This window comes from Gloeophyllum trabeum (genome assembly GCF_000344685.1).
Source record: "Gloeophyllum trabeum ATCC 11539 unplaced genomic scaffold GLOTRscaffold_00006, whole genome shotgun sequence".
Lineage (NCBI taxonomy): Eukaryota > Fungi > Basidiomycota > Agaricomycetes > Gloeophyllales > Gloeophyllaceae > Gloeophyllum > Gloeophyllum trabeum.
In genome coordinates, this window is record NW_006920415.1 from 1,833,893 (window position 1) to 1,849,932 (window position 16,040).

The 16,040-nt window shown below is 52.0% G+C and overlaps 5 protein-coding genes across 5 annotated transcripts; 2 read left to right on the forward strand and 3 right to left on the reverse strand.

The window, feature by feature from the left end:
* Positions 1 to 1,996: 1,996 nt before the first annotated feature.
* Positions 1,997 to 2,590, reverse strand: GLOTRDRAFT_17312 (uncharacterized protein; the record flags this gene model as incomplete). Its single annotated transcript, XM_007867292.1, has 1 exon — positions 1,997 to 2,590. A coding segment is annotated over one exon (594 nt), but the record flags the coding sequence as incomplete, so codon positions are not given.
* A 1,451-nt stretch (positions 2,591 to 4,041) lies between these two features.
* GLOTRDRAFT_60821 (uncharacterized protein) lies at positions 4,042 to 6,333 on the forward strand. The gene is made up of 11 exons (XM_007867825.1): positions 4,042 to 4,285; positions 4,349 to 4,601; positions 4,662 to 4,730; positions 4,799 to 4,903; positions 4,961 to 5,011; positions 5,070 to 5,173; positions 5,230 to 5,275; positions 5,329 to 5,397; positions 5,451 to 5,510; positions 5,551 to 5,663; positions 5,722 to 6,333. The coding sequence occupies exons 1-11, from the start codon at positions 4,131 to 4,133 to the stop codon at positions 5,828 to 5,830; spliced, it is 1,134 nt and encodes a 377-aa protein (XP_007866016.1). The 5' UTR covers positions 4,042 to 4,130; the 3' UTR covers positions 5,831 to 6,333.
* On the reverse strand, positions 5,949 to 8,371 carry GLOTRDRAFT_138702 (alpha/beta-hydrolase; the record flags this gene model as incomplete). Its single annotated transcript, XM_007867826.1, has 6 exons — positions 8,285 to 8,371; positions 7,939 to 8,232; positions 6,908 to 7,885; positions 6,659 to 6,850; positions 6,407 to 6,610; positions 5,949 to 6,355 (listed from the first exon to the last, which is right to left on the reverse strand). Exons 1-6 carry the CDS (start codon positions 8,352 to 8,354, stop codon positions 5,949 to 5,951), a joined length of 2,145 nt encoding a protein of 714 aa, XP_007866017.1. The 5' UTR covers positions 8,355 to 8,371.
* Positions 8,372 to 10,046: 1,675 nt separating this feature from the next.
* Positions 10,047 to 12,105, reverse strand: GLOTRDRAFT_138703 (uncharacterized protein; the record flags this gene model as incomplete). Its single annotated transcript, XM_007867827.1, has 12 exons — positions 10,047 to 10,290; positions 10,347 to 10,364; positions 10,480 to 10,525; positions 10,578 to 10,757; positions 10,811 to 10,891; positions 10,950 to 11,058; positions 11,110 to 11,246; positions 11,304 to 11,384; positions 11,437 to 11,464; positions 11,518 to 11,653; positions 11,703 to 11,863; positions 11,915 to 12,105. 12 exons carry the CDS (start codon positions 12,103 to 12,105, stop codon positions 10,139 to 10,141), a joined length of 1,320 nt encoding a protein of 439 aa, XP_007866018.1. The 3' UTR covers positions 10,047 to 10,138.
* A 661-nt stretch (positions 12,106 to 12,766) lies between these two features.
* On the forward strand, positions 12,767 to 14,077 carry GLOTRDRAFT_93514 (uncharacterized protein; the record flags this gene model as incomplete). The annotated part of the gene is made up of 2 exons (XM_007867828.1): positions 12,767 to 13,907; positions 13,968 to 14,077. The coding sequence occupies 2 exons, from the start codon at positions 12,767 to 12,769 to the stop codon at positions 14,075 to 14,077; spliced, it is 1,251 nt and encodes a 416-aa protein (XP_007866019.1).
* Between the last annotated feature and the right edge of the window lie 1,963 nt (positions 14,078 to 16,040).

A 16,040-nucleotide genomic window follows, 5' to 3' on the forward strand; every position in this document is an offset into this window, starting at 1 on the left:
CCCGTCGCTTTGTATTAGGGCATTTAGGGAACATCGTTTCGTCAAACAGCGCAGTAGGCTGAGTGACTATACTATTATTGGCGCGCATGAACTTGAAACCATGGCCGCCATCAGCGACACCAATATAAGTCATCAGCTCAGCTTTAGGCGATAACTTATTGGGTCTGGTTTCCTTTGGCAGGTAGACATACGCTCCGCATCCAAAGACACGTAAGTGCTTGATGTCGGGAGCTTCTTTGTTCAGGACCTCGTAAGGAGTCAGCCATTGATGGCGCTTCAAAGGGGTCCGGTTGTAGACGTGAACAGCATGGTCTACTGCAAATTCCCACCAAGATGGAGGTGAGCAGGACTCTAGCCGCATTGACTGCGCTTTGTCCATTATAGTCCGAATAAAGCGCTCAGCGCGACCATTCTGTTGGTGCGCATAAGGTGCGCTCTGTCGGATTTTTATGCCCTCATCTCTGAGCATCTCGATGAATGCATCAGATTTATACTCTCCCCCTGCATCGGACATCCACTCCTTAATTTTCCTGCCATATTGATTTTGTATGTAGGCAAGAAATTGGCGAGTCTTTGCAATTGCAGCACCCTTGGAGCGCATATGCATGACCCATCCATAGGAGGTGTAATCGTCAAAGAAGACGATTGTGTACCGGTACTTATGGTAGGAGTCTACGGGAAAAAACTTAAGATCCGAGTGAATCAACTCAAACGGTTCTTTAGCCCGTAGAGTGGATGGCGGGAAAGCCTTAGAAGGCATTTTCCCTTCCGCGCATCCAGGGCATACTGGGTCTTCCGAAGGAAACTCCAGGTTGGTGGGGAAACCTTTGGTGTGTTCCCTAGCTTGCCTCAGGACTTCCTTAGAGGGGTGTCCCATGCGACGGTGCATAATCCCATAATCGACCGCATAGATCGTTGGGAATATAGAGTACGCATCTGGTGCAGGAATTGTACTGACACTATAGATAGTGTCGCCGGGCTGCCGCGGTAAAAACCTGAATAAAGGTTCGCGCAATCCCTTTTCGTATAGACTTATGTGTTGGTCATTGCCAGACACTTTTAACTTATCCTGGAGCAATACTCCGAGTGACATGAGGCGAATATTCAGGTCAGGTATATAGTATACTGGAAATAACCGAGTGGTTATGTTCCCGACGTCCTTGATATAATAATTCAGGACCGTCGTACCAAACCCAAGTATTCGTGCAAACCCGTTCGCGGTAGACGCGGTCGCAGGTTGCTTAAATTCCTCATAATCGATGAAATCACTCATGTCATAGGTGAAATGCCGAGAGGCCCCCGAGTCGAGGATCCAGGTGTTACCCTGTTGTGCCTTATCTTTCCCCTTACATTTTGCACACGCAGCATAAGTTTGCGCATGAGTGCAATATATTAAAGCCAACGTTACAGGACTCAAGTTAAGATCTACACTACGCTGCCCTAACTGTGATGGCGCGTCAGTGGAGTCCTGTAAAGGGGAAGATAGCACGTACAAGTAGTGCTCGTCAATAAAGGCATTCTGGTCGAAGCCAGCAGCCTCCGCAATAGTGCGGTCCAGGTCTTCCTCGTCGCCGAGACTAACAGTCTCCCCCTGGTCCTTGTCACTACCCCAGTCGATGGACTGGTTGTCATCGTGGTCGCTGTCCGCAGCATCATCCGCGCGAGCGACTTCTTCAAAGCGAGCGCGCTTGGACGCGCGGCTGGAGGCGACAGAGTTGGCATCCTCCATGTCGACATCCGGGTCCGGGTCGACTTGTCCAACTAGAGCATCCAAAACCTTGATGTCTTCTTCAGTGGGACTTATATCAAGGTCCCGCGCGAGCTTGAAGGCTTTCTTGATACGCTTGTTGTTGTAGTGACTAGTATCCGCCGAAGGAGGCGGGTGGAACGGACCTTGCTCTTGGACCGTCCGAGTCTTGCTGCCGGTAGGCGCAATGTCGAGGACGTGAGCGATAGTCGGAGGAGGAAGGGAGACGGTCGAGGCGATCAAGACGTCGTGGGCATGGTGGTGATCGTGGTTTTGCCCTTGACGCTTCTTGCCTGCACGCTTGCCGCGATAAGGGCGCCTCTTCCCATCCCGCGCATTGCTGCTGCTGCCCTGAGGGCGCTGCTGCTGCTGCGAAGAAAAGGAGGGATCGCCCGGCTTACGCTTCACCGCTGAGATCTTGTGCGCACCGAGTTTCTCAGGCTTCTTGCCTTGAGACTGGTCCCAAGCAGTGGTAACTGCTTCCCGTACCGCACCTATGCCCATGTTGTCAGCAGAGGTAGCTTGGACCAGCATCTGCGCAACGTTCTCATAGCGGCTGGGGAGTGCATAAAGGCAGATTAGACCTTCAATAAGCGTGGGAATCTTGACCTTGGCCGCTTCCAAAGTGTCGAAATGTTTGGATATCTTCGCGAAGGCTGGAGCAGGGTGCTGATCCGCCGGAATCTTCGTCGATAAGGCCCCCCGCAGCTCATTGTAAATGGCGCCGAGGGACATAGACGAATAGAGGGAAGACAATTGGTCCCAAGTTTCCTTGGCCGATTTCTTATCCTTTATGTAGGAGGCGACGGCGGGAGAGCAGCGCAGACGGATCGTACCCATAGCCCTGACGTCTTTTTCCTTCCAGGCGTCAGCAGCGGTAGAGTCCCTGGTTGTACCGGAGACGACGACAGCTGGCTGGGTGATGCTGCCATCCACATTTCCCCAGAGGCCTTGGGACATAAGGTACGCCATCATTTGCTCGGACCAGGTAGGCCAGTTCGAGCCGTCGAGGACGGGGACAACAGCGATCAGATTGTTCGACATTGTTGCGGAGCAGTTGAGAGATCTGAAATCTGTATTGAGATCTCATCAGTATCAGCGAAGCTATGCAGCCTGATAAGGGCGCACTGCTCCATGCTGTTGGCTCCATTAGGGAGTTACCCCAGGATCGATCATCAAGCCTGATGGCTGCTGATAACAGCGCCTACGGCGATGATCACGCATCAAGCCACACTGCAGCCTGTGAGGGCGCATAGGGCGATGCACAGGTGAGCGAGGCGCAACGCGCTGCAGCGAGTTACCGCGCAGACGCAAGCTGCCTATTTGAGCTCATAACCTGATGAAGAGTTATGGAGGCAGCAGCACGCACAGTGCGCCCTACACAACTCACCTGTATTGGTTGGATGCTGTAGCTACTGGTAAAGCTCGTATAAACGACCCTTGTCATTAGGTAGCAGAGCTGCAGGGTTTATATACACTGTGGCCCATAGGCTGACTAAGCTACGTGGAATATCTATAATCCTACTGAGCTCCACCTATGATGTCACTGACCCACATGAGCTCCGTGCCCTGTACAATAATGGAATATACCAGAATATTCCAGAGGGTTCCGGTACATTCTGGTACGTTGTAGAACCTGGCAGCTAAGTCAGCGCCTAGTTCAACAATTAGCATAGAACTCGAAATACGAGGAATAGCAGCTTAAGCTGCAGGAAGGCCGCAGCCCCACAACACTTTCCGGAGCGAGGAGCCAATCGGAGCGCTCTGCCGACGACGGCGTGACGTTCGGCACCAGTAACACTGACGCTCGCTCCTAATGTGACACAGCCGGAAAGCAGCTCGAAAATCGTGCATATGTCTTGTTGTAACCGCTGTGATAATCAACACTGAGACTAATGCATATGATATAGATGAAGTAAATCGCCAATTCTGCGACACACCGGCAACTCCCTCTTCAATCCGTTCTGGGAGGTACGCGTTGGAGCCTGAGGAGGTATGCTTCTTTTACATTATTTTTAAATTGGTTGGATAACCAGGAACTATTTCTAGGGTGCGTTGTCCGACGTTCGTGTTGCTTTCCAACACGCAACTGGACTCCCCGGAAGTGATATCCGGCACTTCGTCACGTTCACGCCTGTTCACGCCCTTGAACGCGACCTCGCGCGCTTCAACATTATTTTAAAAACTATCAGCTGACCGCCTTACGCGCGATCCACGCGCCCGTGGGCTTCCTTGATTGCTTTGACTACGCCCTCTGGGCGTCCTCGGAGTATTATCGGCACAGCAGTGCTATAATATGACCCTCGTATCCCGAGGCTCTTCGTATTACCTATAAAGAGCAGGAGGAGATATAGTGTAAATCCCCTGCCCACAGTGTCTCGTCATGCTTGGTGCACTCATATCGGTATTGTGGGGTCTCACAGCTCTTATATTGCTCGCCAATCCCGCTGCAGCCTGGGCAGATGATGTTACCTTGTTCTATGACAATCCTCTCATCTTTTATCACGGTCGGTGGGATGTGTCCCCAGGTACCTGGTGGTATGTGTCATTCAATGCGGTTAGAAGTGCACTATCCTGATCTTGATCGACGCTTTTTTGTAGGGCAAGCTCTGGCTTCAATTTGGTCGTGGACAACCTGTCTACACTGACCTTGAACTTGGGCCCACACACGACTACTCCGCTAGTTTCCCTCGGAGTATCAGTCAATTACGACACTGTGTATACTTTCAACGCGTCAGCTGGGACCAATACTATCCCGTTATCCTCGCTTCGCTCGGGTCCTAATGTCGTGAGGATCAACGTCGAGGGGTGGCAGAATAATCGAATGAACCTGGAGAGCATCGTCCTCAACCCCGTAAGTGAAACCACATTGAGGACCAAACTTGTTAACCTTTAATCCCGTTTTACCTTCTAGGGAGCCGTGGTACTCCCATACATTCCGTCTCCCCTAGCATTCCAGTTCATTGGGGACTCCCTGTCTGCTGTGAGAAGTCCTGCACTCCATCTTAAAATAACACGTAGATCACGAATAAGGGTGTTGGCGGGTTTCAGGGTCAATACGTCCCAGAGGGTGTCGATCAAGCTTGGCCGCTCTTGACCACCGAATATTTCAAGGCGGAGGGAACAGTGAACGCTCAACCCGGAGCTGCTCTGGCCGTCAGTTACTTTCTCTGATCTGCGTGATATCAAGTCTCAACGATCTGGGTCATACAGGACATACCGGCTTGGGGCAACGTCCACGGCGTATCATACCAATTCTTCAGGGTGAGCGTATATGTTCAAATACGGCACTCAAAACCGCTTGTGACAAATTAGTATGCAGACCGAAGATACAGGATACTACTCGACCACCGACCATAATTACACGACGCCTTGGAACTTTGCGTTTGACCATCCCACACCAACGCACGTTGTGATACACATAGGGTATGCATGCCATCCTCCGCTCGCTCGGTCTAAGCACTCACTTGAGAGGAGCTCAGAGCCAACGACGCTTCTCAGAACGTTTCACAGGCATTGTTTGTCCAGGTATGCCCCCGTCATCTTGTAACTGTCTATTCACGTATGGATGGAATGCCTAGACGTACATGGATTTCATATCTCGCCTAAGGACGATATATATTTACCAACCAATATTCGTCTTCACCCCGGTCAGCTGCGTTCGTAATGAACGTATTTATAGTTACTAAGGCGAATTCTGTAGTGGGGCTGGCCCAGCGCAGATGGGTCCATCAGCTATTACTACCCTGGGGCATACCAGACGGTCGTTGACCAAAGGCATGTCCTATCGCCTTGAGTTTGAGTATCATACCCTAACTGCGCGGATACTCCGCGGATACAGGCATGCGCTTGGGGACGAGAATATCTTCCTGGTCAATACCACGGGATGGGTTTCGTGGGAGGATGTGTATCCAACGTACGTATACCTCGACTCAGGTGGTGGATCTGGACCTAATAGTTCGCGGTTGTGGTAGCAATCAACATCCCAATGTCGAAGGTCACCAGAAGATAGCCGGTCTTTTCGAGGCTTGGTTAGAGAACTGGGGATTGCGCGCACTGCCATCCTGGCCGTCCCTTCCATAGGGTGCGGCAAGAGAGCGACCTCGGTCATTTCGGGCTAATAGTACAGAGTTCCAGGATGGTACAAGGTTGTGATGCGATTCAACGGTTACATTGAGCACTTCGGAAACTCCAACGGTGATCAAGCCTTAACTTTATGGAACAACGCCTCTGTCTCCTCCCAGCTCACTCTCGCAGACTCCACGCCATCGAGAGGGTGTGATTCTTCCGGGAAACAAAGCAGCTCCACCTGCTTTCCTCTTGCTTTCAGAGCGTGATAGTAGTTCTTACCCTGGGTCGGCGCTACTCTCTGGTCCTTCTCACCCACAAGCAACAGAACCGGCGCCTTGACCGCGCCCACATGCGATATCGGCGAAGCTTTGGTCAGCGTCTCGTATATCTTTGGCGTCATCAAAGACGTGGGCCCGAAGTCCACGCCGAACTCGAAGAAATACCAATCAGGGATGTCGCTCGTGGACAGCTCGCCTGCAGCAATAACCGGGTTGCGGATGGACGCCGCACTAAACGTATCCGGGAACTGGCCGATAACTGTATTACAACATGAGAAATGTATGACGGAGCGAAGTGAATATTCCTTACGATGACCCGCAAGGAATCCGCCGTGGCTTCCTCCGATGATGAGCTGCGACCCAGGGCCTTCCTTTGAGATGCCCAACTTCACGAGATGTTTCATCGAGGCGATACAATCGTTGACGTCCAGCGTGCCACACTGACCCAGGAGCTTCCTGACATACTGCTCTCCATAGCCCAACGAACCCGTGTAATTGGGCATAGCGAAAGTGTCTAGCATGATGATCAGCGCGTGCTCGTCAACGTTTCCAGACGACTTACAGCCCGCAAGGGCAAACGCCACTGCTCCCGCCTGAAAGCTAGTGGTCGTCACGGAATGTGGCCCACCATGCGGGTTGTTGATGGTAGGTGGGATAGTCGCGGCATGCCGCTGCTTGATGACGATAGTTTCGACAGGGTGGTGTCCTGGTATCTTAATCACCTCGCTCTCGAGCTTAGACAAAGCAGCTTTGACTAGACGGAGACTGTTCAGGCAAGATAAATGCTGCCAAGATCGGGGCAGTAGCTCACCTGAGGTACTCAGCGCCGCCTGATCGAGAACCTGCCACTGTTCTACTGTGGGCCTTGCTTCCTGGCTCACGTAGCCAAGCACCAGTTCCGGAGGGGATGTAGGACTGCTCCTGGAGCATACGATCTTATCACGCCCGTCGCTGGCAAGAACTACCCAACTATACAGAGGCCCATTGCCACGAGGTGTCAACTCGGTTATAGACCCGTCGTCAGCCGAGATTAGTAGTACGGTCGACTGGCATCCCCAAGGGGAGCTGGCGACGATGTATAGTTCCTTGTTCTGCTGGCCAAGTCGTAGGAAAGGACGCTTAGGGAGTGAATCAATGTAGAGGCCGGGGAATGCGCCGGGCTCGGGCTCCCGAGGGACGTTTATGAGTATCCTTGCTGTCCCCGTAGAGCTGTCAAGCGAGTGCAAGGAAGCGGTGGAGGCGTGCGGCCCTCCTGCTGAGTTGGAAAGCCAGAATATCCTCGTGTTATCGGCTATTCTGACGGACCTACAAGACCGCTCCTTCTCCGTCAGGCGTGAGCTTGAACATCGGGAGATTAGCTCCGATGAACAGGCCAATAGCTTCGAATGTGGTATGTCGACACGCCATATACCGGCCGGACGATTCTGGCAATATACGATGCCGAGTAGACGTCCGTCTGATGAGTATTCGTATCCCGTAGCGTAGATCGAATTGTCTCCAGAGAACACCGCCTTGGCGAAGAAGACAGGGACTGGATTGGTATGCTGTACCTCAACCTTTACCAACGTAGAGAGCACCGTAGCCTCCCCAGATGGCTGCTTGGTGTCTCCTGCTCGATTATTTTGCCAAAGAAAAAGAAATAAGGTCGGGTTCCTCTTCGGGGCGAAGCTTTCACCGAAGTGAGGAATATATTTGAACTTTTCCCTGGAAGGTTCAGTAGCGGGTTGGCACTCTGCGGTGTACAGCAGACCATTCTCCGAGGCATTGAAGACCAGCGTGGCAATATGCTCTGTAGAGACAGGAGCCTCAAACAGGGTCTAGCAAATGGAGGAGACAGCGAACCATCGGAGTAGAATGCACCATGGGATTCCGTCACATCCCGGACGGCTTCAAGCCTGTCTCCAGACCAGATTTCGACAAATCGCTTCTTCCCCCCTGCTGTCAGTGGATCAGAGATTTCCTTCAGGACTGCCCGGCGTCTTCCGGACGGTGATATCGTGGACGCCACCACATCAGCAAGCTCTTCAGATGGAGAACGGATTACTGCGTCAGAGGCTGGATCAACAATTATAGTTTTGACTAGTGTCCTCTTGACGTTGCGCGTATGATCGGATATGGCCAGCGTTACACGCAAAGCTACAAGTGAATAGTAAGCATATCATTCGCTCCCGTGCAAGATCCATAGCACCGTTAGCAGCAATGAAATCCGCCGAGCGATAACTAGGTAGTTCAGCAAGCTCGGCGTAAAATGAAGACATCTTGGCAAAGCGGCCACAAGGGAGCACAGTACTGGACTGGCTCTGCACGCTGGGTCGCTTGACCTCAAGCCGATTTGAAGCAATGTTATCACAGTCAGGTGATTGCCGATGCTGTCACGGTGCGGCAGCCGCCGAGCGAGCATGCGGTCCAGTCTTTGTCCAGTCCTATGTTACCGTACAAGACGCAACAGCCTTGATACGACCACAATTCTAGAAGGAGAGTACTTCCACATATGCGCAAACTCGAGTGCTGCGTAAATTAAGAGCTTGCCGTTTCGAGGTACTGTATCAACTTCCCCAAATATGCCAGTGCAACCGGATTCTGCAAATGCGCTGGACCTCGCTTGTTGATGTTCAATGACTTGTGATTAGGTCTGATTTATTCGCTTCTGGTCGATTGTGGCAGGCAAACGACGATAACGATGGAGCCAGCGACTACTGGATGATCTGGATCGTCCAGATTCCGTACGATTTTTGGCACCTCTCTGTCTCTAGTCAAAATTTTCCCGTAGCTATTCCCTCCTGCCACAGCTGCAATGACCTCATGATGGCTGTTCGAGGGTTAGAACTGAAGCGCACTCCCTGAAGGAAACTGTGTCTGGATGTCACTTGGCATGTTTGCCAAATCTCGAGGGCACAGGTTCTCCCTTTCTGTTATCGTCTTCCCGGTTGCCAACCGGATGTCTTCCAAAGTGCCACAGTATCCTCTGCAACACTATATTACTTGTCACGGCTATGCTTCCTTGTGGCCATGCCACGGTCCTGAATTGGCGATTCTTGTATTACCAAGGTTTGTGTGGCCTTTGCCATATGCGGCCGGTGAAGTCGCCGCGTGTATAAAAGCTAGGTTATTCAAGGCTCCCATCACGGTATTCTTGTGCCGCCATGGTTGTGGGTTGCTGTCGGAGTCTCGGTGGACGCACTCCGCGGATTCGATCCCGACTGCGCTATCATAGCGAGCTAACGGACGTGCAGCTAGGGTCCTAGTATATTGGTACGCAAAGATGTACATCTCAGAGCGAAGTCGTCAACAACAAAACATACTAGTCAGAGTGTGACACGAACTAGACAGTCTTGAACTAGAGACCATGGGACTTGAGAGTAGGCCATCCTATATAGGTTCAATCTGTGCGTAGACGAATAGATGACCCAGCCGGATCATCATAAACATGAGTGTTGCGAGGATTGCGCAGGCTGCGACAGAGAGTCAATGCGAGGCTGTGAGCTGCCGTGAGCTGCAATGCATCTCGTGGACATGATCCTCATCAAACAAACCCTAACCCATTGGACTGAAGGGTTCTGAGTCCAAGCATCGAACTTGATGGTGCATGCCAGTGGGGAAAACGGCACTGGACAGTACGACTAATAACTGGAGGAAACTTAAGGCAGTCATAACCGCACTAAGCCACCCTGCCTGATACCGAGTCACATTGCACAGGACGATGTGGGAACGTGTGCATATCATATCTTCCACTTTCGCTCGATCGCGCGACCACGTTCGATGCAATGTACCGGATATTACACTCATGAGAGGCCGTGTGAAGCAAATGGACCCTCCGAAGGGGTACTGGGGAGGAGAGCATCAATCCGTCGAGTTGTCAATCGCAGCATCCAGCTCTCTAAATACATGCCGTGAATTTTCTTATCAAATATCAGGTGCTCACTAAGCTAAGCGGTGAAGTGCTTCTCCGCCACACCTGTTACAATTGCTCCGTCCGATAGCGCAGTACATCGACCCCAGCTTGTGGCCTGATAATGTAAAAAGACAATGGGGCGGCCCTCCGTCATCGGGCGAGAGACGCGATCTTATCCGCTTCGCGCACAGTCTTCTTGACGTCCTTGACAAGTGCTTCTCCCTTCTTAGCCTTCTCGATCTTCCTTGTGAGAAGCTGAGTCGAATGATCCAGTACGCGTTTCTCGTCTGCCCCGTGCCCGGCTGAAGCGCAGGAATGTTAAAAACTATATCGTAAACGAAAGGCTGTGCGAGCGTACCAAGTACAGCTTCTTCCTCTGCAGAAATGAATGATTCTGTCAGAGGCAGAGCGGTCCGAGCAGGGAGAATGCGCGCGCTGTGCTCTACCGAAGGGCTACAGCCCAGTTACAGGCAAGAATACATGGGACATACCTTGTCGGGCCAGCTTCTCCACGGCTGTCAGGAGCATCTCAGAAGTCTGTCCACATTGGTAAGTGCATCCGCTACAGATATTGCGCCATGAAACGTACCGTGCGCTCCGGGAGCCCTAGCACCTGGCAGATCTCGGTTCTGAAGGAGTTAGGTTTCGGCAGAGATCTCGCCTTCGAGATATCCCACTGTAGCACGTCAACGTGGCCTGTTACAGCCTTGCTTTCAGCTTCCAGTGAGGAGTGTAGAGCTCGCGAGGTCGATTCGGCGAAGGTAGATATCTGACCAGAGAAGGTTAGAAGTTGTACGTAACAGATCACTGGAGATTGCTCACGAAGACGGCGTGTTCAGCGGATAGGTGGGCGAGCGCCAGGGTCGTGTCAGACAGTCTCTGAAGTTTGGCTTGTTTCGAGATCTGATGTGCGACGTGAGTAGTGTGGTTGAGAGGCAGGGATGTGAGGAGTTGGCCTTACTATACCGGACGCGAGCTCGTCGGCGCGTGCTTTTGAGAGTTCTGCGGAGGCGGTTGCGGCCGCCAGTTTCTTTAACGCCCTTATTTCGGCGGCATGTACCACCTTTTCCCTATCAGACCAGGAGTTCAGACCAGAAACGGCGGAGGAAACAAGGACGCACGTTGTCAGCCGTACTTCCTTACTGTCCTCAGGACTATGGAGAATCCGAGCGATGGAGCGGCGTAGCCGCACCTCAACCTCTACTTTCACCTTCGGCAGATCGGATTTTGAAAGATGGACATGGTGCGCTCGGAGAACCTGATTGACGGGTCGATTTCAGTGAACGATGTGAGGAAGGAAAGCTTCGATTCTTACTGAAAGGGTGTCTCTCATTTGTGAAGCAGTAGGCGTCGGGTCAGCAACCTCCGTCAAGGCTGAGGGCGTCTCGGGCACGTCCTGAGGAAGCAATGTCAGTCTGCGAGGGTCAGGATGTAATTAAGGGCTGAACCTGGGTCGGTCGTTGAGATACATCTTTCCTGTGAATAGACTACTCAGCATCAAAGAGCGCATATCGACGACTCAGACATACCGCAATTTTTCTAACAGCTCCGTGAGACCCTGCAACCGCTGCACCCGAATCACTGCTTTCTTCTCCAGTAAATTCAGCATGAGATCAATAGCCCGCTTATCTTGTATGCGCTGTCTCAGGCTAGATATCTCATTATCTACGTAATTTATGAAGTGAAATAGATACGGAGGTCTATGCTAGCCTACCTAGTTCACTGAGCGCTTTCTGACGCTTATCGATGGAAGCGTGTAGGTCAGTCACCTCGTGTCTGGCTCCTATCATGCTCGATTGAGATTTCTTAACATCAGCAATGGCACTATTAATTTGGGGGGCGCGGAGAGAGGATTTATGCCTGTCCTCTTCCAAACTGGTTCACATGAGGACGTTATCTGTCCGATCGTAAGTAGAAGATTCTTACTTGTGCAGCCGTCTCCGTGCGTTACGAGTCTCTTCCCTCCCACGCATGTGCTCACATAGAAACAACATGGCATCTCCGAAGCGGCCTTTATTGAGACGCTCAAGGTCGCGGTGGCTCAATTCGGGGGCACCCAGTTCATGAAATCGCTCCAAAAGCAATAACGGAGGCACAGTCCCATGCTCGTGGGTCATCGAGAGCTAGAGTGGAAGAAAAAGGAGAGTCAACACAACACTGGATAAGTAAAAGCCTATTAGCCACGGGGAAGCGCGAACGCGTCTCATTCACGTGATGTAGTCACGTCACATGTCCCTAAATGGGTTATGTTATTCTTCACCTTCGATAGTGAACGCGACACTAGTCTCCATCATCAACACCGCAATGTACGTCACCTGTTGTCGGTTTTTATCTTACTAAAGTAGACTTTATACGCTCTCACCCATGGAAGCAGGCCAAGTTCATTTTTTACTGCGCTCGCGATGCTGCTAGAGGCCTAGGGCAGTCCGGCGGAAATGAATGTTACCCTGGATGATATCGACTGTGACAGATGCACCTAGACCAATAGCTGATGAAATATTACAGATCGCTTTCCTGAGAATACTGCTTGTTAAGCGAAGTTCAGACGGAAGGGAGGTGAGTACGTGCCTTTCACAATATCACTCTTCACGTACTGCCTTTCACATCCCCCCCCACGGCGCGAAAACACGAGCCTCACGTGAATTCACGTGAATTTAAACTTTAACCTTATAATTCAGCACCGCCACGGTTCAACAAGGACATCATATAAAAGACGTCCTGTCTTGTCCTCCAGACCGCCAGAATACACTTGCGCCTTCGGCCTCGCCTTACGCGACGATGATCTTCCTGCAACTTATTCTCAGTGCCCTCACGGGCCTGAGCATGCTCAGCAACTTCCTGCACCAACTGAACCTCGGGGTCCCTCGCGTCTTTCCTCTCTCGCTTGGACAGCATTCGAGCCTCGATATCATCCCTGTGATCCGACCCTTTTCTTTTGACTATTCCTTGGATCTTTTCCCTGCTGGCGGGGCCAATGATTTGCATGTCCATGGGCCCCTTCTCAATGTCTCCATCTCCGTTAGTGTCAGCTCGAATCCCCTTTCCAGTTCCATTTCTTCTGTCAAGTCTATCGTAATCACCAAGGATGTAATTGTATACGTCGATACCGAGGCTCCAAGCACTCCTTTGGAGGATCTCGTCCCGTTTGAGGATTTCAACCCCAATCCTACCGCCGTGGAGGACTTCTGGTTCCCACCTGTTGTCAAGGACCTCGCTCGTCTCCTCCCCCACCCATCGAAGGATCTGGTCATCTACAGTGCGCCGCTACCTCCGGCTATTTTCGTTCGAGGGCCGACGGGTCTCGCCGTCTACCAACCCCCAAGGGCTGAGTGCCAAGCTCCCGCTCAAGTGGACGTTCCTGGCGCTGGTACGCCTAGGACTCCGACTGAAGATTGCGAAGTTGAGAAGCACTATTTTGGAGGTCAGGCTGAGTCGACCTTCGTTCCTCTTGAGCACGTCTCCCATTACACCACCGACGTGGCTGCTGTGTCTGCGTATATCCTGGCTAGATGGATCCACTCCCAACGGAGGAAACGCGCTCGCCGATCGGCTGAAAGCGGCCGCCGGTATATGGGTTCGTTCTGCCAGAAGATACCGATTTTCCAGGACTACATTATCTATTCGGAAGCGCTACTTTTCTTATCCGACGTGGATCATCAAGGCGCTCCTGCCAATGCCGCTGTGTCTGATTCTGCGACCCTGGACAAGGCCGCGAAGGAGAAACAACGTTATCGCGCCCGGCGCTGCCGCAAGCGGCGCGCCCAGAGACAGGAGCAAGAGCATTTGGAATTCCTACGGGAGTACGAGCGTGGCTTCTGGCTTGCGGTCTTCGGTCGGCTTCCTGCGGATGGTGATATCGGTGTGCCCGGTCAAGTCGTTGGCGAGACCGACGGCGATGGTGGACGTTTCAAGCACCTAAGTGAGTTGGTTCGCATGATTATTCCTCATCGCTCCCTAACTCTCCGTAGTCCTTGACTAGGAATCGTCTCAAGCTATGCCACTACTGTATTATTAGACCGGTCCGATACCCCGTCATTTCCCGGCTCCGTTCCCAAACAGCCTAGCATCTGGTTCTTTGACTTGAAATAATCACAAGATACGATCTTGTCACTGTGACGATACTCGGCACCCACCACGTCTCTCTTCTTCTCAATGCCTGTGTCAAGACTCCGTTGCGCCTTGTCACTCCCTGTCTGACCTTCTCTGGCAACCATTACTATACTCGGTGTTTCAGTCATACTACATCTATCTGTGACTCCTGTCCATCTGGCGCATCTCCCTCCTTCAACATCTCATACCTCGCCCGTCCCCCCCTTTCCGGGCATAATTCCGAACCGCCTTACTCATCGACCTGTCCGACCTCCTTGCGATCGGTTCTCCACTGAAGTACTGGCCGCCTACTTCGACGTCTGGCCTGCCTCGTCGCCACCTGCATACTCAAGCACCCCGTTGAAGTTTGCCATTCTCTCACGCGATGAGAGATTCCTTGCAGAGTCCTCACGACGGCGGAACATCCAATAAATTTCGAGGCACGGATATCCAGGCCGGGCAACGGCTTATAGGATGTAAGAGGCGGATGGACGACATCTTGGTACGTTCTCAGTTTTCTTTATGGCTGCGCCGTACATGCTCATATCCCTTCTCTCATCAGCGGCCTTCAGTCAGTCTGCGACCTATTCGGCTGTACCCGCGCGCCCTAGCCAGGGTAGTCGGAGTGTTCAGGGAGCCGGCGCCCTGTTCACTTCTACTTCTCTGGCTTCTCAAGGTCGTCAAGATCCCCAACGCGCTCGACTCAAGCCCTAAGTTCAAGGTCCCTTCGGAAAGGCCGCCTTCTTTCGATCAGATTCGGGTCAAGGCCGTTGTACCCAATGCCGGTATCAATCTCTTTCTCCTCAGTTCACTAGCCGTCCCACACCTACCGACCCCGGCATCCTCTCCATGTGTTTGGGCCGTTGCGCGTCATGTTTTTCAATGTAGCGTTTCGCATCAATGTTTGTATCATCTTCGTTTTCTTCGGAATAATGTATACCTGTGATGTAGAGTAGGCCCGATAGTCTCGTCTCAATGGAAACCTTTATACTCGAATTATGCTCTCCGATACGATTGACACCTCAGCGTGGCGTCTTCAAATTTTGAAGTCGACTCATCCCTCAAACCTTCTGGAACGGCACTGTGGCTTTCATGTATGACCATGCACGCGTAGTGTCGTGATCACCTGACTGGAGTCACAGCGTCACATTAGGCGCGAATTGAGGCGGAACTCCAATTATCCTTGTCTTTTCCATTCCCGTCTTGCATCCTGACGCCGGGACGTCCGTTGCTTTTCGCTGTTTTTCTCTCTTTGCTTGCAACGCAAAGCTCGAGAGCGCTGTTTGGAACAACTGGGATATCGTGCGGCCACGGCAGGCCTGCTTTTCCTACCTTCCGTTTGCCGTTTTCTGCACGGCGTCGTAAATGCGCACGCGAAAGCTAGAGCCATAGTCTGCCAACAAGACGTGCATGCCTTATATTCTGCGATGTCACGGCTTGGGCCGGGCTGCTCAACCGCGAGCCATCACCCGGGCGAGATTTTCTTGGTCGTCAAACGTGTATTCTCTCCCTTTGTACGTCGTCTGGTACATGAATATGCTTTAAAATGGGTTTATCTCGTATATGCTTGATATATGCGTCAGTTTTTACCCCAGACATGGCCATATTCCCGTGGCATGCTCGTGTCTATCGTGATGCGCCTGCCATTTAGGTCGAAGGGTATCACTGCCTCGGGAACATCCCGTTACTGTACTCATTTGGTGCGCATGTTGTCGTGCAAGATCCAGGCTCACTGTATGCGCTCAGTATCAGTCCAGAGATGGTGATCTCACCTGTGGTCCTCTGGCATTACAGAGGGTGACGCTTGTTTGGTGCGTCTCTGTAGTGCACTAACGGTCACACTGGTCTATTTTCTGGCTCTCGCCATTCGAGTCTCGGCCCCCGACTGGGGTGGTAGTCTCGCGCAAATATGACGGTATAATATTCATTGCGTGCACGTATGCGCCTCGACAGAGTCAGTGCG